The sequence below is a fragment of the Crocodylus siamensis genome, chromosome 1, assembly GCF_052110815.1.
Source record: "Crocodylus siamensis isolate JL-2025a chromosome 1, ASM5211081v1, whole genome shotgun sequence".
NCBI classification, from domain to species: domain Eukaryota; kingdom Metazoa; phylum Chordata; order Crocodylia; family Crocodylidae; genus Crocodylus; species Crocodylus siamensis.
In genome coordinates, this window is record NC_143395.1 from 171,341,773 (window position 1) to 171,369,477 (window position 27,705).

At 43.1% G+C, this 27,705-nt stretch overlaps 1 protein-coding gene across 1 annotated transcript in view; it reads left to right on the plus strand.

Annotated features, from left to right (window-relative positions):
• USH2A (usherin) overlaps nucleotides 1-27,705 on the plus strand; it is a 653,616-nt gene that overhangs the window by 251,064 nt on the left and 374,847 nt on the right. Inside the window, exons 26-29 of the mRNA XM_090031530.1 lie at nucleotides 8,497-8,770; nucleotides 14,587-14,790; nucleotides 14,925-15,005; nucleotides 17,681-17,866. Coding sequence (XP_089887656.1) covers nucleotides 8,497-8,770; nucleotides 14,587-14,790; nucleotides 14,925-15,005; nucleotides 17,681-17,866 — 745 coding nt within the window. The remainder of the gene's footprint in view (nucleotides 1-8,496; nucleotides 8,771-14,586; nucleotides 14,791-14,924; nucleotides 15,006-17,680; nucleotides 17,867-27,705) is intronic.

The window sequence follows — 27,705 nt, forward strand, 5'->3', positions numbered from 1 at the left end:
GTAAAAGCTGCAGCGGTTTTTTTTTTTTTAAATTTGGCAAACTGAATCCTCCTAATACGAAAAATCTGGATTCTACTGTGTATATTTTTCCTTATGTATCCAGTTTTTATTAACTTCTCAGGCCAACGTGTTGTTAATCTTTCAGAATTTGTTCTGTGATCATAATCCATCCCTGCTCACATTCAGCTTTAATTGTGATCCTACCTTTTGCATGACTTACATCCAGAACAGATGGCTTTGCCCAATCTGTGTGTTCCTCTGCATCTGTCTGCTTTTCTCCCAACCCCTGCTTTAAATAGACACAATGCTGAAAATGCATTACATTTCAGTGCTAGAAATCAGACTAATTTTATTCTGTTGCACCAACCCAATATTTACTATTGTAGTACTTGCTAGGGTTCAGGATCGTGGTCTCACTGCATTAAAAGCTGTACAAACTAAGACCCAGTCCTGTAAATGCTTGTATATGGGTACAATAACAGGGTCAATGGTACAGCTTGCATGAATATGCTATGCATAATGACAAGTATTTAAGGTTTGGGGCCATAGAGGTGTGCTTGACTGAGAAGTATGTTTTCTTGTATCAAAGAAAACATTATTTTGTTGTCCTTAATGTTTACTCTGTCTAGCATTATAAGGCAGTTATTATATTTAGTCTGAGCTGTTATTTTAACTCCTCTATATATATTTAACAATTTTCTATTTCCATCTTTAATTGTTTAAACTCATGTCATACACCAGAAAATAGTAACAAAGCCACTGTGTATTGATTCTAAGATAGTTGTAATTTCTGACTGACAAGTAAACTGGAATGTAGTTATTTCTAACATTGGAATTACAAGCAATTTTGGGATACTATGATTGGTTCTGATCATTTTTATGGGTTACAGCCATATTTTCCTGTTTAAAAAAAAAATCTTCCCTGGTTGTGTGGAAGACTTGTAAAAAGAGGAGAAAAATGACCTTCTGACTACAGAGGGGAAACAGTACAAAAACAAGCTAAACAAAATGTAAAAAGTAAGCTAACCAAATAATTTTTCACTTTAATTTCAATTTTTAGTTTTAGTCATGTTAGGTATAGTCAGGTGGTTATTAATGCACACAAAAAGTATGATTAAATACTTTTTTAGCATCCTTCCTGGCTCCAATCATACATTTCCATCTAACCTCATTCTGACCTCAGTAACATTATATTCCTAAGGCTGTGGAGGGTTACATAGAGAAATGCATTTTCCAGGTCCTTGCTGTTCATGCACGTAATGAGGATAACAGGTGGTTTCCCTGAATATTTACTTACACAAAAAAAAGAAGATTTTAGAGAGTAGAAATTAAGTGCATAGCATGCTGTGTATGCGCTGTTGTGCCTTTGTTAGGATGCTGATTCAAGATAAGCTTCCATTGGTGAAAAAGCTGAGAAGTTCGAGCAATTTGCTTTGGTACCATTTTGCAGACTCATTCTTTTGGTATTCTTTGAATCATTACTTCACACTTTGCAAACCTGACCCTTTTTCTTTTAAGTGTAGCCCCTGTCACTGTGTATTACCATTTATTATAATATGTTATTTACTACAAGCAGCAGCATCTTTCTTTCTAAAGAAACCCTAATAGGTGGAACAATACAATCATTAAAAAGAGGTAATATTGAAGTCTCATTGAAGAATGATATGTGGCAGATGTATGACTACTGTACATATATTCTCTTTCCCTTTTTCTCTTGGAAGAGTCAAAATGGCACGAACATAAAACAGGGGTTATGAGATGGTGAGTGAAAATTCATGTTCCTTCTCTCAGGAGAGAATTTTAATATGGATGCAGGAGAAAAAGAGTGCTGTGGGCTCTATGCAGGCTTTGTATGACTTTGACTTGGCAAAAATCAGTATCTTCTCCCAATGCATTTTCAGTACTGAAGAGGGAACTCTTAAAATGGATATGTGCCACTGTATATCATTGGCAATGGATTTCTTCTCCCTGGTGTTGAGATTCCTTTTCCTTTGTCTTTGGAATTCAAGTAGAGAAATTTGAGAGTAAGCGCTCCATGCCAAATGGCTGGGGAGTAGAGTTGGGTCAGCCAGTTTGAATCAAACCATTAACACTAGTGTATGCCACATAGGTCACATTGACCTCTTTGGGGAATACAATGCATTTTAACATAAGCAAGGAACTGCATGCTTATCTCTTCTTTGTCTGAAAGCCACTGAGGTCTGGGCATAATGGCCACTGTGTCCTGATGAGCATGCATGCATGATTTGTGGCATCTCAAACCTGTCTGAGGTGCTGCAAACCAGACACCATGCATACACACCCATTTGCTGCACTGCTAATTAGCAGCATGGTGGGTTTTTTTGACACCAGGAGAAAAAAAAATGTGTGCTCCTGCCTGTGCACTCTCATTTGGACGTGCCCAGTGTATCCAAAGTGGAATAACTCCAATAAATTTTCACTTTTCAGAAGTTAGCAGCAACTCAGAAATGATCACTCTGAAAGTCCATCAAAGAACTGATCTTCTTGCTTTGGGTACAGACCTGTTCATCTCTGAAGTCAACACCAAATCTTTTGTTCCAGAGAGAGCAAGGGCTCAGGATTGTTACAGCTGTTTTCTTCCTATATTGATATTCATTCTTATTGAACCCTCTGATTTCCAGGTTGATTACAAAATGAAAAAAGATAAGGATGACTGTGTTTTTTGGGTATCGATACTAGACAAGACTGTTGTTGAATGGCAGGTCTACCCACAGATATTGATTCAGTCTCTGATCCAACTCCTATTATACATACTTGGATCAGATCTCTGTACACCATAGTCAGATACTCTATTCAGGGTGAATGTCACTTCATCTGATAGTATGGTGGTTGACTACATGAGTACCATGATATCCTTTTAAAATCCTGATGTATAGCAGGAAAACATCTATTACAAAAGTGTTTTCTCTAAATTGAATTCTTAATACAGGCAACCCAATATTTATCTAGGCTTTGATATAAAAAATTCTTGACTACTTATAGCAGTAGTTCTGAACATTTTTTATACTGCAGACCTGCACACGAGTGGGGTGGGGCGCACAGAGCCAGCTGCCTTCCTCCTGGGGCTGCCCTGCCACCCAGCTTTACCCCTGCACATGACTACTGGCAGTGGAAGCTGTTTGCCGGGGGGGACAGATGAGGGTCCAAGCAGGGGGCTCACGCCACAACCCGGCAGTCAATCCTTCACATCCCAGTATCTGACTGTCACCAGGTGATTGGGAACCTCTGAGTTACAGGGTTGTAGGTTGTAGCTGGGTTTGTCTAAGGACATAGGTAGACAAGGTTCTTTGGGTAGATGTGAGATCTCTTGTTAGGCTAACTAAATAATTGGAAAAAATGTTCTTTCCAAGCTTTCGGGCACAAACACACTTCTTCAGGCAGAGGGAGGTCTCTTGACTACTTGTTGCACTCAAAGCAGGGAAGCTTCTCCTTCATCTCTATTAAGGTCTACCTTTCAGGAATCTCAGCTTGACATCTACCAGGACAATTGTGTATACACCATGTCTTCATGCCCCATTGTCCACCAGCAAAGAACCCACTCTTGCCTGAGGACCACCCCCCATCTTCACCCCTTTGAAATTCTTTCAGAATGCTTTAAACACTATCTCATTCTGAAGATGATGTCACTCAAGGCCATTACACTGGGTAGAAAAGTGAGTGAGCTTCAGGCAATTATGATGAAGCCCACATAAAATGCTTTATACAGTTGAAGCAGTTTCATAGTTTCCCGGGTCGGAAGGGACCTGAGTAGATCATCTAGTCCGACCCCTGCCATGGCAGGAAAGAATACTGGGGTCAAACAACCCCAGCAAGATGTTCATCTAACCTCCTCTTAAAGACTCCCAGGGTAGGAGCCTGCACCACTTCTCTTGGAAGTTGGTTCCAGATCCTAGCTGCCCTGACCGTGAAGTAGCGCTTCCTGATATCTAGCCTAAACCTGCCCTCTGCCAGCTTGTGACCGTTATTCCTGGTCACTCCTGGCAATGCACGGGGGAATAGTGACTCTCCCAGTGCCTGCTGATCCCCCCCTGACTAGTTTATAACAGGCCACTAGATCCCCCCTCAGCCTTCTCCTTTGGAGGCTGAAAGGTTCAGGTCCCGTAGCCTCTCCTCATAAGGCCTGCCCTGCTGCCCCCTGATCATGTGAGTGGCCCTCCTCTCTGGACCCTCTCGATGCTGTCCACATCCCTCTTGAAGTGCAGTGCCCAAAACTGGACGCAGTACTCCAGCTGTGGCCTGACTAGTGCCACATAGAGGGGAGAGGATCACCTCTTTGGACCTGCTTGAGATGCATCTGTGGATGCGTGACAAGGTACGGTTGGCTTTCCTGACTGCCTCCCCACACTGCCGGCCCATGTTCATCCTGGAGTCAATGATGACTCCAAGATCCTTTTCCGCCTCCGTGCTGACAAGAGGGGAGTTCCCTAACCTGTAGGTATGGTGCCGGTTGTTCATCCCCAGGTGCATCACCTTGCACTTATCTGTGTTGAATCCCATCCTATTCTCATCCGCCCACCCTTGTAACCTGTCTAGGTCTGATTGTAGCCTGATGCTTCCTTCTAGCATGCCCACATCCCCCCACATCTTAGTGTCATCAGCAAATTTGAACAGGGTGCTTTTTACCCCCTCATCCAAATCACTGATGAAGATGTTGAACAGTGCGGGCCCGAGGACCGAGCCCTGCAGAACCCCACTGCCCACGTCCCTCCAAGTTGAGAAGGACCCATTCACTACCACCCTCTGGGTGCGGCCCTCCAGCCAGTTGGCGACCCATTTGACTGTGTGGGTGTCTACACCACAGCCCCCCAGTTTCTTAATGAGAACGGGGTGAGAGACAGTGTTGAAAGCCTTCTGGAAGTCCAGGAAGACTGTGTCCACTGCTACCCCTGCATCTAATGATCTGGTAATCTGATCATAGAAGGCCACCAGGTTGGTCTGACAGGACCTGCCACTGATGAACCCATGTTGGTTGCCCCTAAGCATGCAGTCCGCTGCTGGCCCCTCATAGATGTGTGCCAGCATAATTTTCTCAAACAGCTTGCCTAGGATCAAGGTAAGACTAACTGGCCTATAGTTTCCTGGGTCCTCCTTCCTCCCCTTTTTGAAGATGGAACCACACTGGCCCTCTTCCAGTCCTCTGGCACCACACCACAGCACCACGAGTGCTCATAAAGCCGTGCCAGGGGTCCTGCGATGACCTCGGCCAGTTCCTTTAGGACTCTAGGGTGGAGATCATCCGGGCTGGCTGACTTGAATATGTCCAGCCCCTCCAGAAGCTCCCTAACTAGTTCCTCGCTAACCTTTGGCCCAGGTGTGCCTCGCCTGGGGCCTGAGGGGGGCCCAGCAGGGAGGTGGCTGTTCTGGTCCCTACTTAGGAAGACGGAGGCAAAGAAATCATTAAACATGTTAGCTTTGTTGTCTGGTATGATGACCAAATTTCCCAACGTGGCCTGCAAGGGCCCCACGTTACCCAGGACCTTCTTTTTGCCCCCTGTGTATTTTAAAAAGGACTTCTTATTGTCCTTAATCTGAGAAGCTAGTCCTAATTCCATCTCTGCCTTGGCCTTCCTAACTGCCCCCGCCTACATCCCCGAGCAACTGCAGAATAGTCATCAGAATAGTCATCAGATGCAGTACAAAGGGTGCATCTGAAATTCATTTCTAAGTGAACAAGATTTTATCTAATCTGATCAAACTGCCCGTTTTCTTCCCAGGGCCATGTGACAGGAGTCTCATTTTTGGAGTCTCTCCACGCATGCAACTCCGGACTCCTGCAATGGGTACACCACCCGCCTAGTCTCACCTGCCACGACTTGATCTTGTTTATAAGTAACGAATGATGAAACTTAGCGGGAAGCTGCCCATTTGTACACGCCCCGATGGCAGGGGGCGCTGTCTGTGGCTCCTGTACCTCCCCTGCACCGCAGCCCAAGCCTCGCCGATGGTACTCTCACTAGGGCCATGATACTAGATCCCAGCCCTTTGTGTGTTCTTAGGGCTCCTCGGCACCCCTTCTCACTCCCAGGGTCTCTCACAGCCCCCGTACTCAGCCCCTTCTGGGGCCTTGCCCGTAACCGTGCCACACCTCAGCCCATCACCCCACGCTGGGGCCTATAGCCCACCTCTGGGCTTCCCCGCCCCTCTCCGGGCCTGTGCTGTGCCTCTCAGGTTTCTGCCACGCTCTCCGCGGCTGTTGCCCTCTTTCTGGGCCTATCCCGCGCTTCTCACGCTTGCAGCTCCGGTGGCCCCTTGACCCTTCTCTGGGTCCTTTGCCCCACTGGGCAAAAACACCGCCCTTACAGGCTGGGGTCTGAAGCCCCACAAACTACCTCTCTGGAGCAATGCTGCGCCTCTCCGGCGCAAACAATAGTGCCCTACTGGCACCGTGCCCCTACTGGGCACCAGGAACCCCAAGCTACTGGGGAGCCCCCCTGAGGCCTCCTCACTCCCCTACAGCCTCACCCAGTCCTCCGGTGTAACTGTAACCAAAATGCAAGCCACCTGGCTTCAACATAAACACAGAGCCTCCTGCTCATAACATAAACTCCAAGCCCCTCTAGGGCTCACAACCATACCTCCATTCATGGTGTTCTCATCCCCAGCATCATTGCAGCCGGTCTGCAAGGTAAGGCTGCAACCCCCAGCCCAGGCTGCTCAGCTCTGCCGCAGAGCTCCAGCTCCTGCAGCAGTCAGAAGGGTACTGCCACTGGGCCCAGGCCTAAGCTGTTATAAAGGGCCTGGCCCTGCCCCCTTCCAGTCACCTGACCCATCTGGTTGCTGTGGCAACCCACACCTGAGCTGCCTCTGGTGATTGGCAGCTCCTTAATTCCCTATCAGTCACAGGTCATCTCCCTGATCCTGTGACACCACCCACAGCTACAGGAGAAAAGAAATTGCACATATTTGATATACCCAGGAATTTGTTCTACTCCTTTGGGAGGACTAAACAGTTCAAACTGCCTTCCTGTTTATGTCTAGTCACTGGTGGGCATTCTACAAGACAGACCATCTCTTCACAAAGCATATTGACATGGATATCTTTGTGCTAGAGCACAAACAGCATTCCTGCTCCAAGAATATATAGTGGCAGCATGGAGTAATCCACTGACCTTTTGTCAAGCACTGTATGCTGGACTTGGATGTTAGGACAGATGTCAGATTTGGGAGACCACTGATATTCAGCTGATGTAGCTAAAACTCTTTATCTTCACTATCCTTAGAGGATGTTGCTTGCCAGTCACCTAGAGCTTGATTCACATAGATGCATGCGCAAAATAAGAATGGTGACTTATCCTACCAGAGTTCAGGTTTTTCAAGCTGCTGTTGTTACTGTGGATCCATTGATCTGATTTTCACCCTACATTTTAGAGTCCATAGCTGCCAAAGACTTTCTATTGTGAGAGGACTGAGGAAAATCTGTGGACCCAAAGGCTTAACTGTAACCCCCTTCCCCCACAAAGTAAGACTTTTTGGTGAATGTGTAGCCTCTGGTGGGATCCACAGTGATGACAACATCTTGAAGAACCAAGGTAGCAGTCCCCTGTATGTCTGGGGCTACTGTTACTAAAATACAATCCAAATATAAATATTGTAATGTGGTATCATTGGCATTCTCAGTGTCTGAAAAAGTATAATGTCAGCTTGTCAATAAGGATGCTAAAAATTTATATTTAATTTATCATTCTTATTTCACTTAATAAGATTTTGGCATGGAACCTGAAATGTCTTTTCTGTGAGCTTATCCAATTTTTTTCCCCAACTTCCTTACTTAAAATTTCCAGTATTCTGTACTAACCAATTTGGAATCTGAAAAATACTAGTCGGTATGTCCCTGCCAATTAGGATAAAGAATTTGTCTGCAAAGCATATGGAAAATTTACTTCCACAACGAAAATTTAGGAAAAATGTATTCCTATTAGAAAATTGACATGTTAATCTCAAACAGCACATACAGAAACAATTATCTTACTTAGATTTACAACAATAAGGATGAAATATGGAATCAATATATAATGTAGAAATTTGGAATTGAGTTCGCCAGCCAATTAAAGAGAACTTAATCAGCTCTGACACTTCATTTCCTCATTGTCTTGTCACATTCTTCCAAAAAATTAAATTGATAGAAGAACTGGTGTTTTCTCATTTTCAAAAAAAAAGTCAAACAGAAACTGTAATAGTTTAAGTTGTCTTTTTTCCTCTTCATTTGGTTATACTAGTGTTGATGCTGAAGTCCTGGATATGTTGAGAGGGAACTCCCCCCCCCCCAAGAAATACCTTGATACACATCATATTGTGTCATTAGAAGATATGAATTTATTTACTAGAGTTGCTATATCCTCTGCTCACTAGTATGCAGTCCAACTACCTGAAGGAAAAAATGAATGAATTTCTTTAAACATCTGAGACATGTTGACCTTTTTCTCTTCTCTGTCTGCAGTTCTTGTTTAAATCTTTCCTTTTTATTTTAAAATACAGACTGAGCTGAAGAGTGGAATATTGAGCTTCCTGTTAAAAACTGGTGTTGTTGTTACACAAGTGAATCTCTGGCTAGGGCTGTCTTACTGTGATGGAAAGTGGAAGAAAGTAATTGTTAAAAAGGAAGGCTCAGTGGTTTCAGCAAGCATGAATCAATTGAAAGAGCAAGTGTTAGAGCCCCATGCTCAGCAGCTGGAAGTGAACTCTCCAGTCTACATAGGAGGAATTCCGTCTGAATTAGAGGATTCCTATAAAGACCTGGGGCTAGAGCAAGGTAAGTAACTTCAAAGAAAACTTCTGTGTTCTAAGAACTGGTACCATTTTTTCCATAAATGGGTGCCTTCACTCTGAGTCAAACAGATATGCAGTGAGACTGTCTCTTAAACTTCCCCTTTTTAAAGTTTAATTTAACACTCTTTTGACCCAGGAACTTATCTGCCTGTGTTGCAAAACTACAAACAATGACATGCTATTACTAGGTTGAGATTCTTTTGAATAAAATTTGCAGTTGTCTCGGGTAGGTGGTGTCAGACTGAACAGAACATGCTCTTGTGGGAAGAATAAGATTGATGCTTTAAATCATTATTTGTGGTCTTGGTTTGTCTTTTTTAAGGTTTCCCACCACACAGTAATGGCACAACTGGGACCTGATCTTCAGTCCCAAAATTTTATGTCCTGCTGTGAATGTCTGGCATGGCAGGAGGCACAAATTTTGGGATCAGGGAACAGATCCCATCATGCCATTAAGTGAATATGTGCCATGGATCTTAGATTTTGTCTAACCCAGTCTGTCTGAAATGACAGCCTCTTGACTGACATATCATTTGCTCCTAGTTGGCAGTGTTAGATTTGATTGAGATTGGTCTGTCTGTACCCTTTTTGTAAGCTGGACACTTAAAGAGGAAGGAGCTATATATAATTTCTCTTCCACACCAACTCTTGTATTATCCAGAAAACCATATTATCTATCTCACAATATTCTGGGTAGGAAAACTGTTCCACCCATGTAGGAACTAAATGTAGATTTGATCTTTGTCTTATATGAAAATAAACTTTTGATTTAAATATTATAGGTATTAGAAAACATGGTATATGATTTGTAGATGACCACTCCCATTTCTTTAGATCGTTAAAATTCCCCAACTCTAGTGATATCAACTTAAGCAGTTATAATCAAAAGAGCTGAATCAGAGAAGTAATAAACATTTACTTGTAGGATGTACATGCAGAAGTGTAAGAAATGCCTTTAGGAGAAAACCAGCTTAGACTGATTTTTCACAAGACTCCACTGACAAAAGTCCCCTCCAGGATCTGGAGTGACAATATGCTCAGCCAATGAAATGCAAGACAGATGCATTAAATCACTGGCATGCTATCATAGAGCAGGATGCTGTTACATGTAGTGACTGCTGCGAGCTGATTAATCCTTTCCCAGCAATGCTGAAGAAAGCAGAGTTTTCATTGAATGCAAAATCCTGAATGTCAGATGTTCTGGGTTGACCAGCTGTGATTGGCACAGGGCCATGAAGAGTGGAGACAAGGGTGTGTTTAACCAACTTCTGAATTCCTCCAATTCTGGAACAGAAATAATTGCCATTGTAAACAGAACAGCACAGAGTTGTTATATTTTATATCTTGCTGTTCATGGTCCCCAGCCAAAGATCAGCTAAATGAAAAATGTCTGCAGTATGGTCATAAACTTGACCCTGTGATATTTGGCCTCCTTTTGGTTTATGAGTCCTGTTATGAAGCTCTTGCTGTTCACAGTTTCTTTTTGGATATTGGTAAACAAATGACAATTAGTACATTAATAATGAAGTTTTCAGTGTTGGTATTTAGCACTTGAACTTTACAGATGGTTTCAATACATGTGTTGATATTGAATATAGGTAGTCAAATAAATCTGATTAGTTTTTACATTCACAGCTGTAGGAGGCTTAAAATCAATCAAAAGCACTGCAATTCTTAGATTGTTCATATTTGGGGGAGGGGGCAGGAAAGGTGGCGGCAAACCAAACCAAAATATTCTTTGTATCCTGTTAATAGTGCATGTTACCAGCTGCACTAGATGGCACAGCTCCAGAGCTGATACACACACACTGCCTTCAGGATAGGGATCTATGAATTCTAGGGCCAAAAGTTGGTGTCTAAAGTATATATGTTAAAGCTCTCACTAACCTCAGCTGGGAATCACAGATGCTCAGTAATAAAGCCATTTCCTTAGGTTTCTAGATGTATACATATGAGCAACTTTTGGCACCCACATTTAAATTTTTTAACTTAAATGCATATTGTAAACTTATATCTAACCTTATTCAGTTCTCAGATGAAGCCTTTTAATTTTTTTCAGTGTGAGCCAATAAAATGATGATCATGTTGAGCAGCATTAAGCAGAAAGGAAATAAAACTAGAAAGGAGCATAACTGCACAGTGTGTTAGGCACACGCACTAGGTATAGGAAAATTATGTATTCTCATAAAGCAGGAGTGGGTAGGGGGTATATGGTGGGAGATGTAAGTTTTGGCAGTTTTGCATAAATGGTAGCCAGAACCTAGGACTGCTCTCTCTAAAGTTATTGCCCTCATGAATCTGTCAACCACGAATCTTGTATTCATCCTTGCACATGGCAAAGCTTCAATGGGAGGGTTGGGGGAGAAAGACCCCATGTCAGCCTACTCCAGGGCCAGGCAGAGTCTGGCCCATGGGCCAGATTCACCCAGTAGTGGACACCATTTCTCAGCAGGCCCTGCCTGCATGGCTGGGGCTGGTTTCCATGGAGACCTCAAATCACAGCTGCACTGTAATAGCATATGGCTTGCGTTGCAATGAAGACTGGCCCCAGCCTCACTGGCAGGTCACATGGCAGAGCAGGGCAGGGCAGGGCAAGGGACTGCTCTGGAGCCACTGGGATCTTGTAATAGCAGCAGCTTGGTCAGGGCCAGGGGAGAGCCACAATCTGTAGCCTGCATGCTCTGGAAAGGGGTGCGCAGGCAGTGGATCGTGACTCTGCCCTGGGTCCTTGCAATGGTGACAGCATTGTCCGAGCCAGGGCAGAGCCACAATCTGCTGCCTGCGTATCTCTGCCTAGAGCATGCAGATTGCAGCTCTGCCCTGGCCCCAACCAAGCTGCCCCCGCTGCAAAATCCCCGTGGCTCTAGAACAGCCTCCTACCCTGCCCTGCCATGCAGCCTGGCAGTATGTCTAGGGCTGGTCTCCATGGCAACCCCAGCCTTGCTGTTACAGTGCAGCTGCAGCTGGGGGCTCCATGGAGACCAGCTCCATGCAGGCAGGGGCTGCTGAGAAATGGAGTTCGTCTGCCAGCTGGATCCACTATTATGTCCGCCCCCAGCCTAGCCTTATAACTTTGTGGTTAGGGTATGCTCTAGAGAGGTAAGAGCAATTATTTGGAACCCCAGCAGTTGAAGATAGCACTGAACTGCAGTCTTCTACTTCCTAGATGAGTGCTCTTGCAACTGGATTATTTTAAAGGTAGTTATGTATGTATGCACTTATTTATTCTATTTATATGCCACCCTTCCCAACAGAGGCTCAGGGTGGTTTACAATAAAAGAACAGAATTCCTATATAATAAAGGGCTTATTATTATTCTTATATTATTCTTATATAGTAAGGAAGGCAGCAGTGGCATGGGGTGCTGGCAGAGGGGAATGGAGGGAATGGCAGGGAAAGCTTCTGCCCCTTTCCTCCCCCTTGCTCCTGGAAGGCAATGGTGGCATGGGATGATGGGTGGCAGTACTCCACCCTCACCCCGCCACTCTCCCTGTCATTCCTGACAGGCAATTTGCAGAATGTTTCAGAACTGCAGTTTCACTCTAAAGCCCATTGATGGACAGGAAAGCCACCCTAGAAGTCTCAAGAATGGTGTCCTGAAAGGCTCAGTACTTTTCTCCATTGCTTTTCAATGTGTACATTGTTGTCCTACCTGATACTCAGTCCAAGAAGTATGGCTATACCAATAACCTGGCTCTTACCAAGTCAACCAACCAATGGGAAGCCATTTTATCCACTTTGACATCAGACATGAGCACCCTTGGCAATTACTTCCATAAATGTTGTCTTTGGCTCAGCCTTGTTAAAACAGTCCAACAGCCTTCCACCTAAATAACCAAGCAAAGAAAGAAGGAAAAGTCAAGATTGGAGTCTGGGCACTTGAATATAGTCACATCATCATGTATCTAGGAGTCAAGTTGGACTGGACCCTTACCTACTGCCAGCATCTTGAAGGGGACCAAGGTAAGGTTAATAGCAGAGGAGCTCTTATCTGTCACCTTGCTGGAACTACCTGGGGTGCAAGTTTCCAAACAGTTTGCACCTCCATTTTGCCACTTGTGAATGCTCCTTCTCAGTACTGTGTACCAGTATGTGGCTGGAACATGCATACTAAGTTACTGGATTCCAGCTTCAACAGCGTCATGAGGACCATTACTGGATGCCTTACGCCAACTCCAATTGACTGCTTACTCTCAGGCATCCCTCGCTCCCCCCTCCAACATCCAGATACATGCTTTTACCCTGGCACTAGGCCTCAAAGCCCAAGATTCAAACTTTTCTTTGCACTCCAGCCTAGTAGCTGCAAGCCAGAAAACCAACTACCACCTGAAGTCTCAGAACCCATTCCCCACTCAGGCCAATAAGCTCACTGAATCGGCACATGGCATGTCACTTATAGCATGGACCTCACACCACTGGAGCAGCCAACATGCTGTACAAGACCTACAGCTAAAGAACTTAATTCCCAACATCAGCTTCCACCCTTAAGGCTGGAAGCTGCCTCTCAGGACCTGGACTGTTCTTAACCATCTCGGAACAGGAGCTGGATGGTCTAAATAGAGCATGCACTCTTCAGGCCTCTCCAACAACATTGGTTGCAGCTGTGATGATCAAACTCAGACAGCTGATCACATCACCTATGAATGCCCCTATGGCCTTCCTTTGGGTGTCCAAGGTCTTTCTGATATTGACCATTGTACCTGTTGCTGGTTTCCTGGTCCCCATGCTTCCAACGTATGAGTATGGTGACATAAGCTGCTGCTGCTGCTGCTTCTATTTCTCCTTCTTCTTCTCCTCGTTCTTCTTTCTTTTCCTGTTCATCACGAAAATCGACAATTAGGAGAAGTACCCATACTCCTTTTACTTTAAATGTTTTTTAAGCAACTTGGGGCAGGTAGAATAAATCCACTTACATGCCTAATATGTAGGATAGGATCTAGCCTCCATGTAAACTTTACTGGTAAAAATGTGAGTGCCTATGGATTTTCAGGTTGGGTAGAGAATTTGTGGATAGTTTTCTGGGACACAGGCAGAATAGGTTCTTTTGTGGATCTGGGTCTATAGTCTTTACTATAATATAATCACTCATCATTGTATCATATGCAGATTACAATACTATTTTGCATTGCTGAGGTGCATTTTCTTTGTATATTAAATCATAGAAAATTGTATGGCTCCCATAATGCCTTTTATGTGAATATCAACATTAATAATGTAGGTAATGAGAAATATTTCTAATATTCAAGCCACTTAAAATCCTGATGTTATAGTTCTATAATATGTTTTCAAATACAGTATAATGTATATTCCAGTTAAAATAATATCTGTTATGCTTTTGCTTTCTAGATTCTTTAGTACATTTGCTATCCCTAAACCTTCTGTAGCTCAAGGAATTGTGGGTGCATTGAGAAAGTAAAAATGAGCAGGGAATTGCAGGGGGCTGGACCCCCCAATCTCAACATAAATTTTAGGCACTTATTTTATCATAATGTTTTTGAACATAGGGACATATGAGACAAAACAAAAGTTTTTTTCCTGCATGATGGAATGCTTAATAATCCAGGTAGGAATCAAGTAATCACTACAATTGGAATTAAACAATGAAACATTAGGGAGTCCTGTCCATTTTAGCATGTAAAAAGAAGGGGGGAGGGGATCATTTCTCCAACATAAATTGAAAGTTAACATTTACACCGAATTCTTCTTATCACAGAAAATGTGGCATTGCAAGGAACAAAAATGATTCTTAATTAATGACTGAAGCCCTTTATGTGATACTAATCCCTTACTATTTGCTAGGTTTCGGTGGTTGCATGAAGGATGTTAAATTTACACGAGGTGCTGTCGTTAACTTGGCATCTGTGTCCAGCAGTGCTGTCAGAGTCAATCTGGATGGATGCCTATCAACTGACAGTGTTGTTAACTGCAGGGGAAATGACTCCATCCTAGTGTACCGAGGAAAAGAGCAGAGTGTTTATGAGAGTGGTCTACAACCATTTACGGGTAACTCGTTGGTTCCTTAAATGAAATAGTACATTTTTATTTCATTCTGCATTAATGTGTTCTCATGTTCAGTCTGTCTGTCTGTCTCTCTCTCTCTCTTGCCTGCTCCCCCTCTCCCCGTCACACCCTTGAAGAATACCTATACAGAGTGGTTGCCTCAAATGAGGTTGGATCAGTGTCTAGTGCTTGGAGTCGTGGTCGCACAAGAGAATCAGGTAACTTGGTTTTTAGATTTGTATATTTCTATTTTTCATTATCTTATGTTAGGCCAAAGAAAATCCCACCATAAGAATTCTGTTTGAAGAATATGAATTGTGCAATATTTTTAATGGGAACCAAAAATTCTTGATGTTTTGGATGAATACCATACCAGTATTATGTTATAGCTATAAAATGAGCAAGTAGTCACTTTTTCTCAATCTATTTCCAGGTGGTATTTTTAGATTATGTATAACTGTATGAAGGCAAGGAATTTGAAAGGGTTGTATTGCATGCACATATATGCATATCAGCTACATAACCAATCTATGCTGATATATGCAGACTGAAACTTCCAGTCAAATTTCACAAGTCTGCTAGAAATTAGGCATCTACTAATTGTTAAAATGAAAGGCTAGACAATTCATGAAAAGTGTTACCAAGCAGGAATGTAGTATGTGGTTGCATATTTATCTTCACACATATTTGTCCAGCCAGAAAATTAACTTTTTACTGTTTTGCAAAGACAGTTTGGAGTACCTTATCTTCTATGTTCTGTGTTTTTTTTATATCTTGCTGTACAAGTGACTTTCTAAAGATACTTCACAGTGTGCGCATCTACATGTGCAATTAAGTCAAAGCAATAAACTCCAGTGTATATCACAATGAATTTATTTCTCCTGGGCACACTGTTTGAATATGCACCCGGGACTGCAGCAGGCGAGCTGGGTTGGAGCAGCCCTGGCTGGCAGGAGGCCTGCGGGGGCAGCCTGCCAGCCTGGGGCTGCTCTAACCTGACTCAATGTGTTGCAGAGGGGCTGGCTGGGGTATGAGGGAGCTCCAGTGCAGGACTAGCTGGCAAGCAGCTCCCACACTGAAGCACCTTCATGCCCCAGCCAGCCCTGGAGGCTTACACATGTTGCTGTGGAATAAAAAAAGTTTGCAGCAGGATAGCACCTGTATTTACAAATACTACTCTTTGCTGGAGTTTTTTAGTTCCCCCAACCTAATAGCACTGCATGTGTAGACATGAGACATTTACTGCAAAGCTAATTAGTTAACTCCACAGTAAACATCTGGTGTAGATATGCTCAATGTGAAGTAGCTTGTCCATCTACGTCTGTCACTATGTATTGAATCCAAATACCATTCCAGTCATGGAGTGAATTCTTTGGCTGCAAGATATTTATTCAAGAAGCCTTTTCCCCTAGGATCTCCCCAATTACACTATGACTTTCTTCTTTAAAAAAAAAGAAAAGAAAGAAAAGAGAAACTTTGTTATTGCAAAACCACTTTGAACATGTCCACAAGAATACATATCTGACTTGCAAATATATTGCTTATACCGCTTATTGTCACCAGCTTATCTGCCATCCAAAAGACAGCAAATATAATCATATTTTTATACTAATTATCTGACCACAGTAAGTTATACCATAAATTTATATTTACAGTCTGACCACAACACTGAGCAGCTACATACTCCCAAGGGTTGGAGAATAATTGCACTATTTAATTATTTTTGAGTCAGTTTTGTTGTGTCCCTTATGAGAAGACCATCTGCTATATAGTATCTTACCTTGCCCTGTGCTACATTTCAGAACTAATAAAATCAATATATTACTGTAGTAACCTGAAGCATTCCTGGAGTATTAAATGGTTACTTTTCACAGGAACCATATTTACTCGAACAATTTTACACTTAGCATTCTAGTGCCTTTCCCTTCACAAAGGGCTGCATTTATTTAATGAGTCCAAATAATAAAGTTAAAAAAAAGAGATGATATTTGATGTAAGGGAAACCGAAGTGATCTTCATCAACAGGGCTCAGGAGTCCACATGCATTTACAGCAAACTCATCATCCATCATCCTGCCATAGTGTTCCTTGGGCCTTTCCTCTGCATCCCTTGTGCAGTCATCTGTGATGAAGTTGTTACTGGCTAGACCTTTACTTGGTATAGCAATATCTAATAAATAGTTAAAGGTTATGGGAAAATGGGATGATTTTTTTTTTATTAGGGGCTCTATGTGTATATGATCATGGCTTTCCAATTCTTTTAAACATCTTCATTTTCTTTTTATTCCCTTTTTATCATCTGAAGTGATCAAAACCAAAGGCTTCTGTGAAAGGCTGTGGAAAGCATAGTTTTCCTTCAGATGCTTTTTATGGAGTTGCTAATCTATTGACAAATACTTCAAATAGTTTGAAATGCTTGAATTTTAGATATCAAATTATATGTAATGACACCATGAACACATTTGTGTTATTTAGTGGCCAATGTAACCAAGAGATAAAATTGTAAAACCCCTGTCTAAAACAAGGCTAATTATTTTGCTTTGTTCAGTTACGTTATTAGATTGCCTGAACTTGTTAGGTGCAAACAATCCACCTCTTCTTTTTATGGGTGATGTTTAAACACACTTGAAATGTTAAATGTTTTGGGAAAATCTGAACCAGACAAGTAAGAATGTTATGTAGATGGAGTTTTGATGGTTTTGAAATATAGCTTAAACTGAATGGCTCAAGATGTGCAGTCATATTAAATCAATGCTGAAAAGTTACAACTCTAATAAATTGTATTTATGCTAATGGCTGAGTCTGATTTACTGCAGCCATTAAAAGTGAAGAATAGGGGCAATAGTCTTCTCAGAACTGCCATTTTCTCTATTTTCTATTTTATCCTTCCACAGTCCCACAAAATGTGCCAACTCCCTCAAGAGTTCACAGCATAAATGGTTACAGCATTGAGGTGACCTGGGACAAACCTGCGGGGGTCAGAGGTGTAATTGAGAAGTACATTCTGAAAGCATATGAAGAGGATGGTCCCAATGTACCCATCATCAGAGCTGAGTTTGCAGACACTAGTAGGCTCACAGGTAAATGTTACTATTAGTTTTAAGGCACATATAGTAAAAAAAAAAAATTATACCTTCTGTCAACCTGGAAAAAATATTGATATTATATCTATCTATGTGTGTAAACAGCTTATGGAGGGTGTATAGTGTTTGTTTATAAAGTATTTACATATGTACACCATTACTTACACACTATGTGTGGGTAAGACTCTGTGTGTGTGTGTGTGTGTGTGTGTGTGTGTAAACAAACTTACTGATTAACTTCAAGGGCAATAGAACTGCATTATAGCCTGAAAGCTGAAAGGTAGTTTACATATATCCATTTTTTCTCATTTTGTTGCCACTGAAAGCCCTGTTACATATTAATTTAAGGTGGTTCCCAGAGCTCTTAAACCCTGGATGGTCCACACATTAATATCTGAAACTAAGTTTAGGCACACATTAGGTGGCTTAAAGTTACATCACTCCAGGGCAGGTTATTTAACTTCCTTTCCATTAATGTGTGGCCATGCCCCTTAGATGAGTTGCCCAAATTTCAGTTCTCCAGCATCCTGGTATGCAGTATCCCCTCTCCCACCCTCCTCTTCTTCTGCGTGGACAAACTTTCCACCCTTTGATCTATATTGCCCAAAGGGTGGTTCTGGCACCAAGCCAACTCCCCCTGCTGCCCCCAGTCTGCAACCTTCCCACCATCAGGGTTGCAATCATGTCTAAACAGCCTGCAAAGCACATGCCAGCTAGCCAGGTTACAGGGCACAGATGGCTCCAGAAATGGGGTCTAGTGAGGGTGGAGAGGAACAAAGTAGGGAGGCCATATCAGGTCTCTACAAGCTGTGGCTTTCTTCCCAGGACAGGGGCAGTAGCTCCCCCAAAATTGCCTTCCCTCACTGTTACCACCTCTCAGCTAGCCCTGGATACACAGTCAGTACCCCCCAGTTGCAAATCCCAATTTATTAAAACATGCAACGTTCCTTATTTAATTCCTCTTTATTGCTTTTTCTTTTTCTTCATTTTTGCTTCTTTTTATTTTATCCTTGAGTGGCTCCATTCCCTCATTTCCTCACCTTTTCTCCACCCCCATTTCCTTTCCACTTCCCATTTCATTACCTGCTCTCATCCCATTAACTCTCTACCTCCCAGCTTCATGTTCTCAGCCCCCCAAACCATGTCTCACAAACCCCTACCAAGACCAGGGTTAAAAGCCTGTCCTGGCTCACTAGCCCTGCAATGGCAACTCACAGCTGTAGCTCTTAGTCAGGGTCCTGCTCACCTGACTTATAGTGGCAAGTCATAGATGTGTGGGTGGATGGCAGTCAGAGAAGGCTTTTAGGTGTAAAGTGTGACTGCTCCTGATGTGAGCTAGCATGAACATCTATCGATATTTGAGCTCAAAGTGCAGTGTGTAACAAGGCCCTGAGTTATTCTCTACTGTTCTTAATGTTTTTTTTTCTCTCCTTTCTTCTAAACCCAGTTCATTTAGGACATGATTTTGTAAGGTGCAGAATATTGTGCCCATCAGGCACTTTAAATAAGCAAGTAACTACCTTGTTTTTAGTGAAACTAATTACGTGTTTAAATTTAAGCATGTACTTTGGTGGACTGGGCTAGAGTGCTTAGTGTTTTGTAGGGTTTTTTTGCAAATGGCAGAAACAGATTTCCAATTGCAGTTGGAAGCTGTAGTATCTCTTCATCTATCAGAGAGAGCTCTGCTGGGTAGGATGTTTTTTAGGGGCCTGGGCTGTGCTCAGCAGACTTTAGGAGAGGTCTGGTTTTGGAGTAGAGAAAAACTTTGAAATCATTTCTTGTTAATAATGATCACTGAAGACTTCAGAATGCCTTCCCTATTGAGACCTGTTGGTGCTGGCTCATTGCTCTTCCTTTTGCCAATAGAATCCCTTCTGTATTTGGATATACCTTTTCATTGGGCTGCTAGATTTTCTTCTTTGTGCTTGGTTTCAAAGTTGTGGCTTCTTGTGTGAACCTATTTCTTTGCTGGCAGTGTCATGAGAACATGATATGGTCTATGAAGGCACAGGCAGGCAATGGTAAAAAATTAAATTTTCATGATACCAAAATGTAACCAATGGGATTTGTTTATACATTCCCCGAAGTTAATTATATAATTCATCACAATTTTTTAAAAATGAGACACACAATGCTCAGAGCTGAAAGCTTGGTTTGGCTCTGCTGCGGGCAATATAGCATAATCTCAGGAAGCATCTTAACCCTTGGGCAGTGTATTACTGTTGCATTTCTCAAGCCCAATATATGCTCAATGTGTATGTATACATATGTATGTTTTGTGTAGTGTGTTTGCTGTTATGTACGTCTGTCAGAGACAACGTGTGCATGTTATACTTTTCTGAGCTAAGCTCCTGTGGTTAGTTATGAGTGGTAGGTTGATAATCATTGTGGCTTATTCATTATTGATTTTATAACACTATTGGCAGAAATTTGTTTGTTCAAGGTATAAAGTAGTCTCAAATCTATCAGCAGAAATCAAGGTGCACTCATAAATTATTCAAAACACTTAAAAAGGGCTAGATAAGCTAGATAATCTATGCACAGGGAATAATTTGACCAACACTAAAAATAACATGGCTTGATTTGTTGTCCTCATGCCACTTTAATTGTGTATACTTTAAATATAAAAGAGACCTACCTCATGATGGACAGGGAAAAATTATTATGACCTGTAGGATGTAGAAGGAAATAGGAATGACTTTGTATTTCATGGGAAATGTTCAACAGCATAGGGAATTTAAAAAAAATTATCATAATATAAAGATCTCTATATAGAGCCTTTGCTCCTAGGAAATGCATCTATGAGAAGCTATTAACCAAGGAATTCTACTTTCACTTCTTTTGTCCTTTATAATAGGTAACTGCTGATTACAAAAGAAAAAAAATACCATTCAGACAACTGTCCCTAATGCACTAATAATGTCATTTCACTCTTTCAAGTCTTAACAAAAATGTTCCTTCCAAGATTAACTTGGCATTGATGGTAGTTCAGAGGGGAGTTGAGGTAAAATGATACTCCAGTAAAGGGGCTGAGCTCAGGGAGTGTTTACATTCTTCCAAGTCTGGAAAGAAGCATAGTAAACTGCTCAGGGTGCTGTCTTAGGACTCAGGCATAAGCTCAATTCCTTGCTTTGCCGCAGACTACTTGCATGAGCTTCAGTACATCATTTACTGTCCCTGTACCTATGTTCCTTATGTTAAAACAGAGTAAGATGATATGAGTGTTGTGATAAATACATTATAGACTGTGAAGGGCTCAGATTCCATATAGACCGATAGATGTTTGACCCCTGCGATGGGGTGAAGGGAATGTAGGTTTCTGATTTCTATTCCCCTCAATGGGAGAGTGAGGGATATTTCAGTACGTAGTATGGCATAGTGAGGTATAGTTCCTCCCATCGTTTCACTTGAGTGGTGTCTCTGTGTACTGCCCCACTGAAAGGCCATATGCTCAGAACATAACTGAGCTACGTCAGGGTCTTTTTTTTTTGGCCTTTTAAAATCCCTAATCTTGCAGTTGTTTTTCCTTCTGGCTGCCTTAGCAGGTTGATTGCAATACAACTTACACAGCTGGGCAGGTCTGCAGGTGGCTGGAAATGTGTTAGACAGGTGGCCACCTTCTAATGTGTGAGTTAATATGGAGGAGATACAAAGTCTCACAAGGCCTGTGACTTTTCTAGCTGTTAACATAGGTGACCTCAGATAGCAACTAGCCATAAGTGCAGGTTCCACTGAAGCACAACTGCACATGCTCCTGGCATGGTAGGTTCACTTTAGTTACAAAATTTTTCTTTTTTAATGTTTAAATGAATGAATAAATAAATATATGTGATCTTAAAGAGACAATAACAACATAAAACTTCAGAGCAAAATAATGTTGCTGGCCAGATTGTTAAAATGTAGTTTTAAAATCAAATTCATTCCCACCAATTTATATTCGTTGTTTGTTGGGGTTTTTTGCATGTCATTTACCATGGATAGTGAGGCTAAATTTATTGTTTTCCCTCCTGTCCAGATCAGTTTTGGTTTTTTGGTTCTCATGGGGTAGACTACTTTTTACTGAGGTTGACAACACTAGAGGGGGATGCTAAACTTTTACAGGATCCCATTTTTATTGAAAATATTGGTCTATTTTATCAGCAGTATAGCATACAATGTTAAGAGCTAGCTCAGTTAAAACATTTATCTAAGACTCCAAAGGCACAAATGCAAGTAGAGCTCCAAATTCATACTGAATGACACACCCGGATGAACCAATGGTAAATAGGTACCTGGTCCCTTAGGGTGGAGAGTCAAAGGCAGCTGGATATGATGATAGCTGTCTCACTCCCTTATGTATTTCTAGCTACAGAAACTGGTAAGTCTTAGACCCACTCTACACAGGCAGGCAAAGGCACAATGGGATCTAATGTGTGATCCACATGTGTGTGGCATGGAAGGAAGCATGACTGTGTACACCACGAATTAGATCCCATCATACCTTATTGACAGTGCAGGGGGAGCCAGTGTGGGGGCAGCAAGAGGCAAGTTGCCATGGCTGGAAGCCCCTCAAGTTGATTGGCTTCCAGTCATGGGGGCACCCGATGTAGTCCTGGTGCTGCGGGATCATGGCTGCCACAATATCCCAGGCTTGGGGGTACGTGAAGCCAGAGTTGACAGCTGTGCCTGGGCATGATGCACCTCTCCCCACTGGCTTGCCACAGGGAAGACCCTGTTACTCATCCTAATTAAAGCTGGATAACAACTAGCTATAAAGTTAGTACACATTTTTGAAGTTTAATTTTATACTTGGTTGGAGCTTTCTATGGCGTGATAGCTACTTTGCACATGTCACTGTTCTTAAGGTAATTGTACAATTAACCAGTTAATTGAAGACCCTCTCTACATTGAAGTGAAACCCCTTCATTTCAATGTAGAGAGGGCCTTAAGCCTAATGTGTCAGCCAGACTTAGGAGGACTTTTGCCCTTTTTTCATAACATGTAATACCATCAGCATAGAAATGAAATGAAGGGCATGTTTAGAGGAGTTTGCAGCTTTAACATGTTTCCATGCAATTAGGCACTATGATGCCACTCCATGATGCCACTCCAGGGCAGGATTATCTCTGATATGCACAACCCAACTCCTGTTCTATTAACATGTAGCCACTCCCCACAGATATGCCACTCAAAGTGAAGTGCTCCAGTATCCCAGGATGCAGTGGTCTCTCCATCACCCTCCTGTTCTGTGGGCCCTTATACCTCTGGCTGCTTAGTGGAGCAGCCCAGGTACTAGAGCCTTGGCTTTTCTGTTTTCCCCAGCCTCTAGCCCCCCAGTCCAGGCTCAGTGACCCAAGGCACCTTTCCTCACCAGTGTTGAGCCTGCTTGGACTGGCTACCATGGTTGAACCCTATGCCCTCTCCTGCCAAGGCCTGGGGAGCAGAGAAGAATCACAGAGAAGTAGGGCTGGAAGGGACCTTCCTGCTTACCAGGCCTCTAGTGGCAAGTCACAGCTGTGAAAGTGGGTGCTGCCGGGTGTGACTGCTCCAAACTCCAAGCTAGCACTAAGCTGATCAACATTGGTGCAGCTCAAAGCATACTGTTTAACAAGACCTCTATACTCCATTCTATATGTTGGAAAACTGATCTATCAGGAAAAAGAATGCAGGGAGTAGTGTACCTCGTTCATTGAAAAACAGTAACTTGAGACTGATCAGCACCAAGTTGTTTTTCAAGGCAGACAGATGATCTGATGATTTAAACTTCTGATTGAAGAGATATTGCAATACTGTGTTGAATTGCAGGGGATTCTGTAGTAAAAGCAATTAAATGTGTAAGGCTCCATTTGGTATTGCCTCTGGAACCATTTTTGCTACTTCAAGAGAAGGGGCCATGTATGTTCCAAAAGAATATTCTGGGCTCAAAACTGTCTCTGCCAACAGAATTATTGCCATTAGAAGTGATGTTAGAGGGAGGCCAAGTGTGTAGCTAGGTTTAACCACCAAGTTTAAAAAACATAATAGTTGCTCATCAGACAATCTGACTTAAGTGTGCATTTAGGTCTGAAATACTGGAAGTCCTTACTTCCTGACTTACCTGAAATCCCTCCTCTTAGAGGTCAGCTTGCTGGAATGCAGTTACAGTGGCTGTTCAGTATTCAGTTGCCTCTTACCTGTGTCATATGCCATGTCTGTGCTACCTCCCTGCTAAGCCTGGGAAATAAGAAAGAGAGAATCTCTGCCCATTTGCTCTTGTTGGTGTAGTGCTCTAGGCAGGTGGTTCTCAACTTTTTAGATGCAAGGTTCCCCTCCATGACTTTTCTGAATTTAGCCATACTCCATCAAAAAAAATAATTGATTACAGTGTATACCTACATGTGCGCTGCAGCACTTCTAAAAGCATCTCATGGAATGCCATGGCAATGCTGTTGAGAATTATTGCTCTTCACTTCAATGTTATTACTTTCTAAAGCCAGTTATTACCTTGCTGAATATTACAGTGGAAACAGAAGTCATTCCCACAGGTTTAGGCTCCCTGTACAAATGCAAAATATTGGACGAAGTAAGTTGGTGGAGATTTTGCTTTATAAATACTCTTGTAGCTGAACACATGACAGCACTGTTATCTTCTCCAGTGTTCATATGACCCTCAAATTTGGCTTGTCAAATCTAGTGTCATTAACTGTTCTGTTATTCCTAAAAATTAGCTGTGTATTTGCTTCTGGAGACCTCTTCATTGGCATTATTTTAAAGAAAATGAAAGAACCCCCCCACCCTGATATTTAACAGGTGATTTTATTCACATGCCCTCTGATCCTGGCTAGGGCCTCCACTGTGCTGGAGCTCAGTTCAGTGTAACTGGGGAATAGAATGGTTTGCCAAAAGATTTCAGCTATCTTTGTGTGATAGTGGTTCCTGAGGGCTGCCTTTGTCCTGGGATGTTTTGGACTTGCATATAATAAATATAAATATAAGGTATGTGGTAGAAAGGGGATACCCCTATTCCTGAAGAGGCTGGTGCAACTGCTGCTGCCAGGGCTGCTCCTACAGACACTAACACCCTGGGACCAGAGCCACCTCCTCCTGTAGCCCCTCCCTCCAGCACTGGGAGAATGGGAGAAGCAAGGGGATAAGCTGGGCTGAAAAGCCTAGTCTCACATCTCCCACCCTCTCACAACAGGACAAACTGCTCAGAGCATAACAGCAGCTGCCAGAGCAGGGTCTGTCTGGAAGCATGGAGAAGTAGAAGGAGCAGCCTCTGGAGCAGCAGCCATGGGAACTGTTTGTCTGCTGGCACCAAGTGCAGGAAGGATCAAGTGCTTATCTCCTTTCACAAGGGCATGGCACTGTGGCACCTTCAAAAGAATCTCATTTACCCATGTTGAAAATGTAGGCACTAGGCACTCGAGCTTGGCAATAAGGCAGCATATATGCCTTCATGGAGTCCTGAGCAGGGGTGTAACCATGGCAGGGGTACAGCAGTGCAGTTGCATTCCCCTGCTGCTGCTGCCCTAAGCTGATCTGGGTGCAAGAGAGTCTGCATGGACTGTGGCTGTGCTGGGTGCCAGGCTTGGCAAGAGACAGAGGTGGTAGTGCTCAGGTTCTTTCCAGTGTGCGCTTCCTGCCTGTCCTTTCCAACAGGTATTCACTGCTGTCTGGGAGCAGAGGCTAGAAGGAGATATGCTGGTGCCCCTATCCCTGGTTGACACAGACATGAGGGAGCCCAGGGGTGCTGCAGAGAATGATTGTATGGAGAGTTGGAGACAATGGTCGCAGAGCGTAGGTTTCTCCTTCCAGTTGGTGGAGGAGAGGTAGGCAGGGATCAGGGGCTGGAGGTAGGAACCAAGTGTGCTGTTTCTGGCCTTGCTTAACTCCCTACAGAGCCATCCCACACAGCTCTGGATTGCCCATGCCCCCAGGTCAGCCAGGGACAGTGGCAGCAGTGTCAGTTGGAGGCAGGGAGGCTGGGGCGGAGGGACAGGTCCCCCTCCCCCTTCATGCACCTGCACCAACCCAGGGAATCAGCCCCACTCTCTGTGATTTTCAGGTTGGTGTGCCATGCTCCCTTCAGTAAATCCTGGATTTTCCCATGGTCCTGAGTACTTGCTTTAGCACTACTTTCAGGCTTTTCTGAGACACAGCACCTGGGAGCTAGAACAGGGTGTGGACCTGAGACCCCTCTAGGCTATATACAGTAGGGCTGTGTGAAGCTTTGGGTAGTGATTCAATTCAGAGATTTGGCCCAATTCGGTGGCTGAATTTCCGAATCCAAATTGAATTGGGGGACCAATTAAAAGGTCTGAATCAATTTGAACCTCTCTGAATCTTTGGAAAAGACTCAGAGAGCTTTGATGATTTGGACAGTCCCCGATGGCTGCAGCAGGGAGCTGCAGCCAGACTTGGAGCTGGTAACTAGCAGATGGGGGAGAGGGGGCTGGAAGGGGGGAAGGTGACCATGGGGGGACCCCTGCCAGGCTCCATCCCCTGACTGCTCCCCCAGCCCCCCCAACCCCCTCCCACTCCCCCAAAGCTGCCCCCCCACCCCCAGCTCTGGCCCTTTAAGAAAAAACCCCAAGAAAAGCCCTGGGACTCCACTGCTGCAGCAGCCTCGGGGCTTTGAGGGGCTTGTGGAAAGCCCCTCACATGGTGTGGGGCAGTGGGGAGCAGTGGGGATTGTCCCCCACTGGGCACAAACAGTTAGTTTGGGGTTTTTCTCTGTTTTTCTTTTCTTTAAAGGGCCAGAGCTGGGGCAGGCAGGGGATGTTCCTGGCTTTGATGATTCAGAGATTTGGAGAGTCAGCAGCAACTGAATCTCTGAATCAGATTTGGCTGAATTGATTCAGGACAGTGATTCAAATCACCAAAATTGAATCACTGTCCCCCAAATTGGCCATAACCAAATCCGAAACGAGTACTAGCCATTTTGCACAGGCTTAATGTACAGGGTCTTCATAAAGTCCTCGTGCACTTTTAAACTTGAATAACTTAAGTTGTAGGTATGATAGAAACAAACTGTAAACAGCATTTAAAAACACATTTATTTAAGTTGTAGGACAACTAAAGTACACAATGCTACACTTCACAATGCTAGAATTTATTCTTAAACAAGATGGAGCTCTGTGCCACTATGCACTGAATGTACAACAGTTCCTAAATGACGCTTTCCCAGTGAAGTGGCTAGCCAGAGGTGGATCAATTGCTTAGCCACCTTATTCACCTGACCTGTTGCCATTGGACTTCTTTTTATGGGGACATGTTAAAGGTGTAGTTTACTTGTCAAAACCATGCTCTTTGGTGGAACTTAGGGCTAGGATCACCAATGCAATTAGTGCAGTAACTCAAGTGCAACTGGGAAATGTTTTCAAGGACTTGGAAGATTGGATTGAACACTGTATCATGATGGATGGTGGTTATGCTTGAAGTCTAGCATTGTGTACTCTAGTTGTCCTAAAACTCTAAATGCTTTTAAATGCCATTTACAGATTATTCCTATCATACTTACAACCCAAGTTATTCAAGTTTAAAAGTGCACAAGGACTTTATGAAGACCCTGTATGTTGCGTTGTTGTCATATTTGGCTACATGGACTAAGTGTGAAGAGTCTGGGCTTATTTCCTGAATGGCAGGAAAGAGGTGGCATAGATTTGGCCTTTCTTCCTGGGGGCCATCATAGCTTCAAAACCCCAACTTGTGTGCTTTCTCCTGAAGACCTGAAGCCCTCTTAAGCACTGTATGCCTCACTTTCCTTGTACTATCCTGTTGTTATGCACGTTTTCCAGTTTTGCTCAGCTCTGTAACATTTAAGGGCATAGATGCAGTCACTCATCTTGATGAACAACTTCTTTCAGCTCTCACTA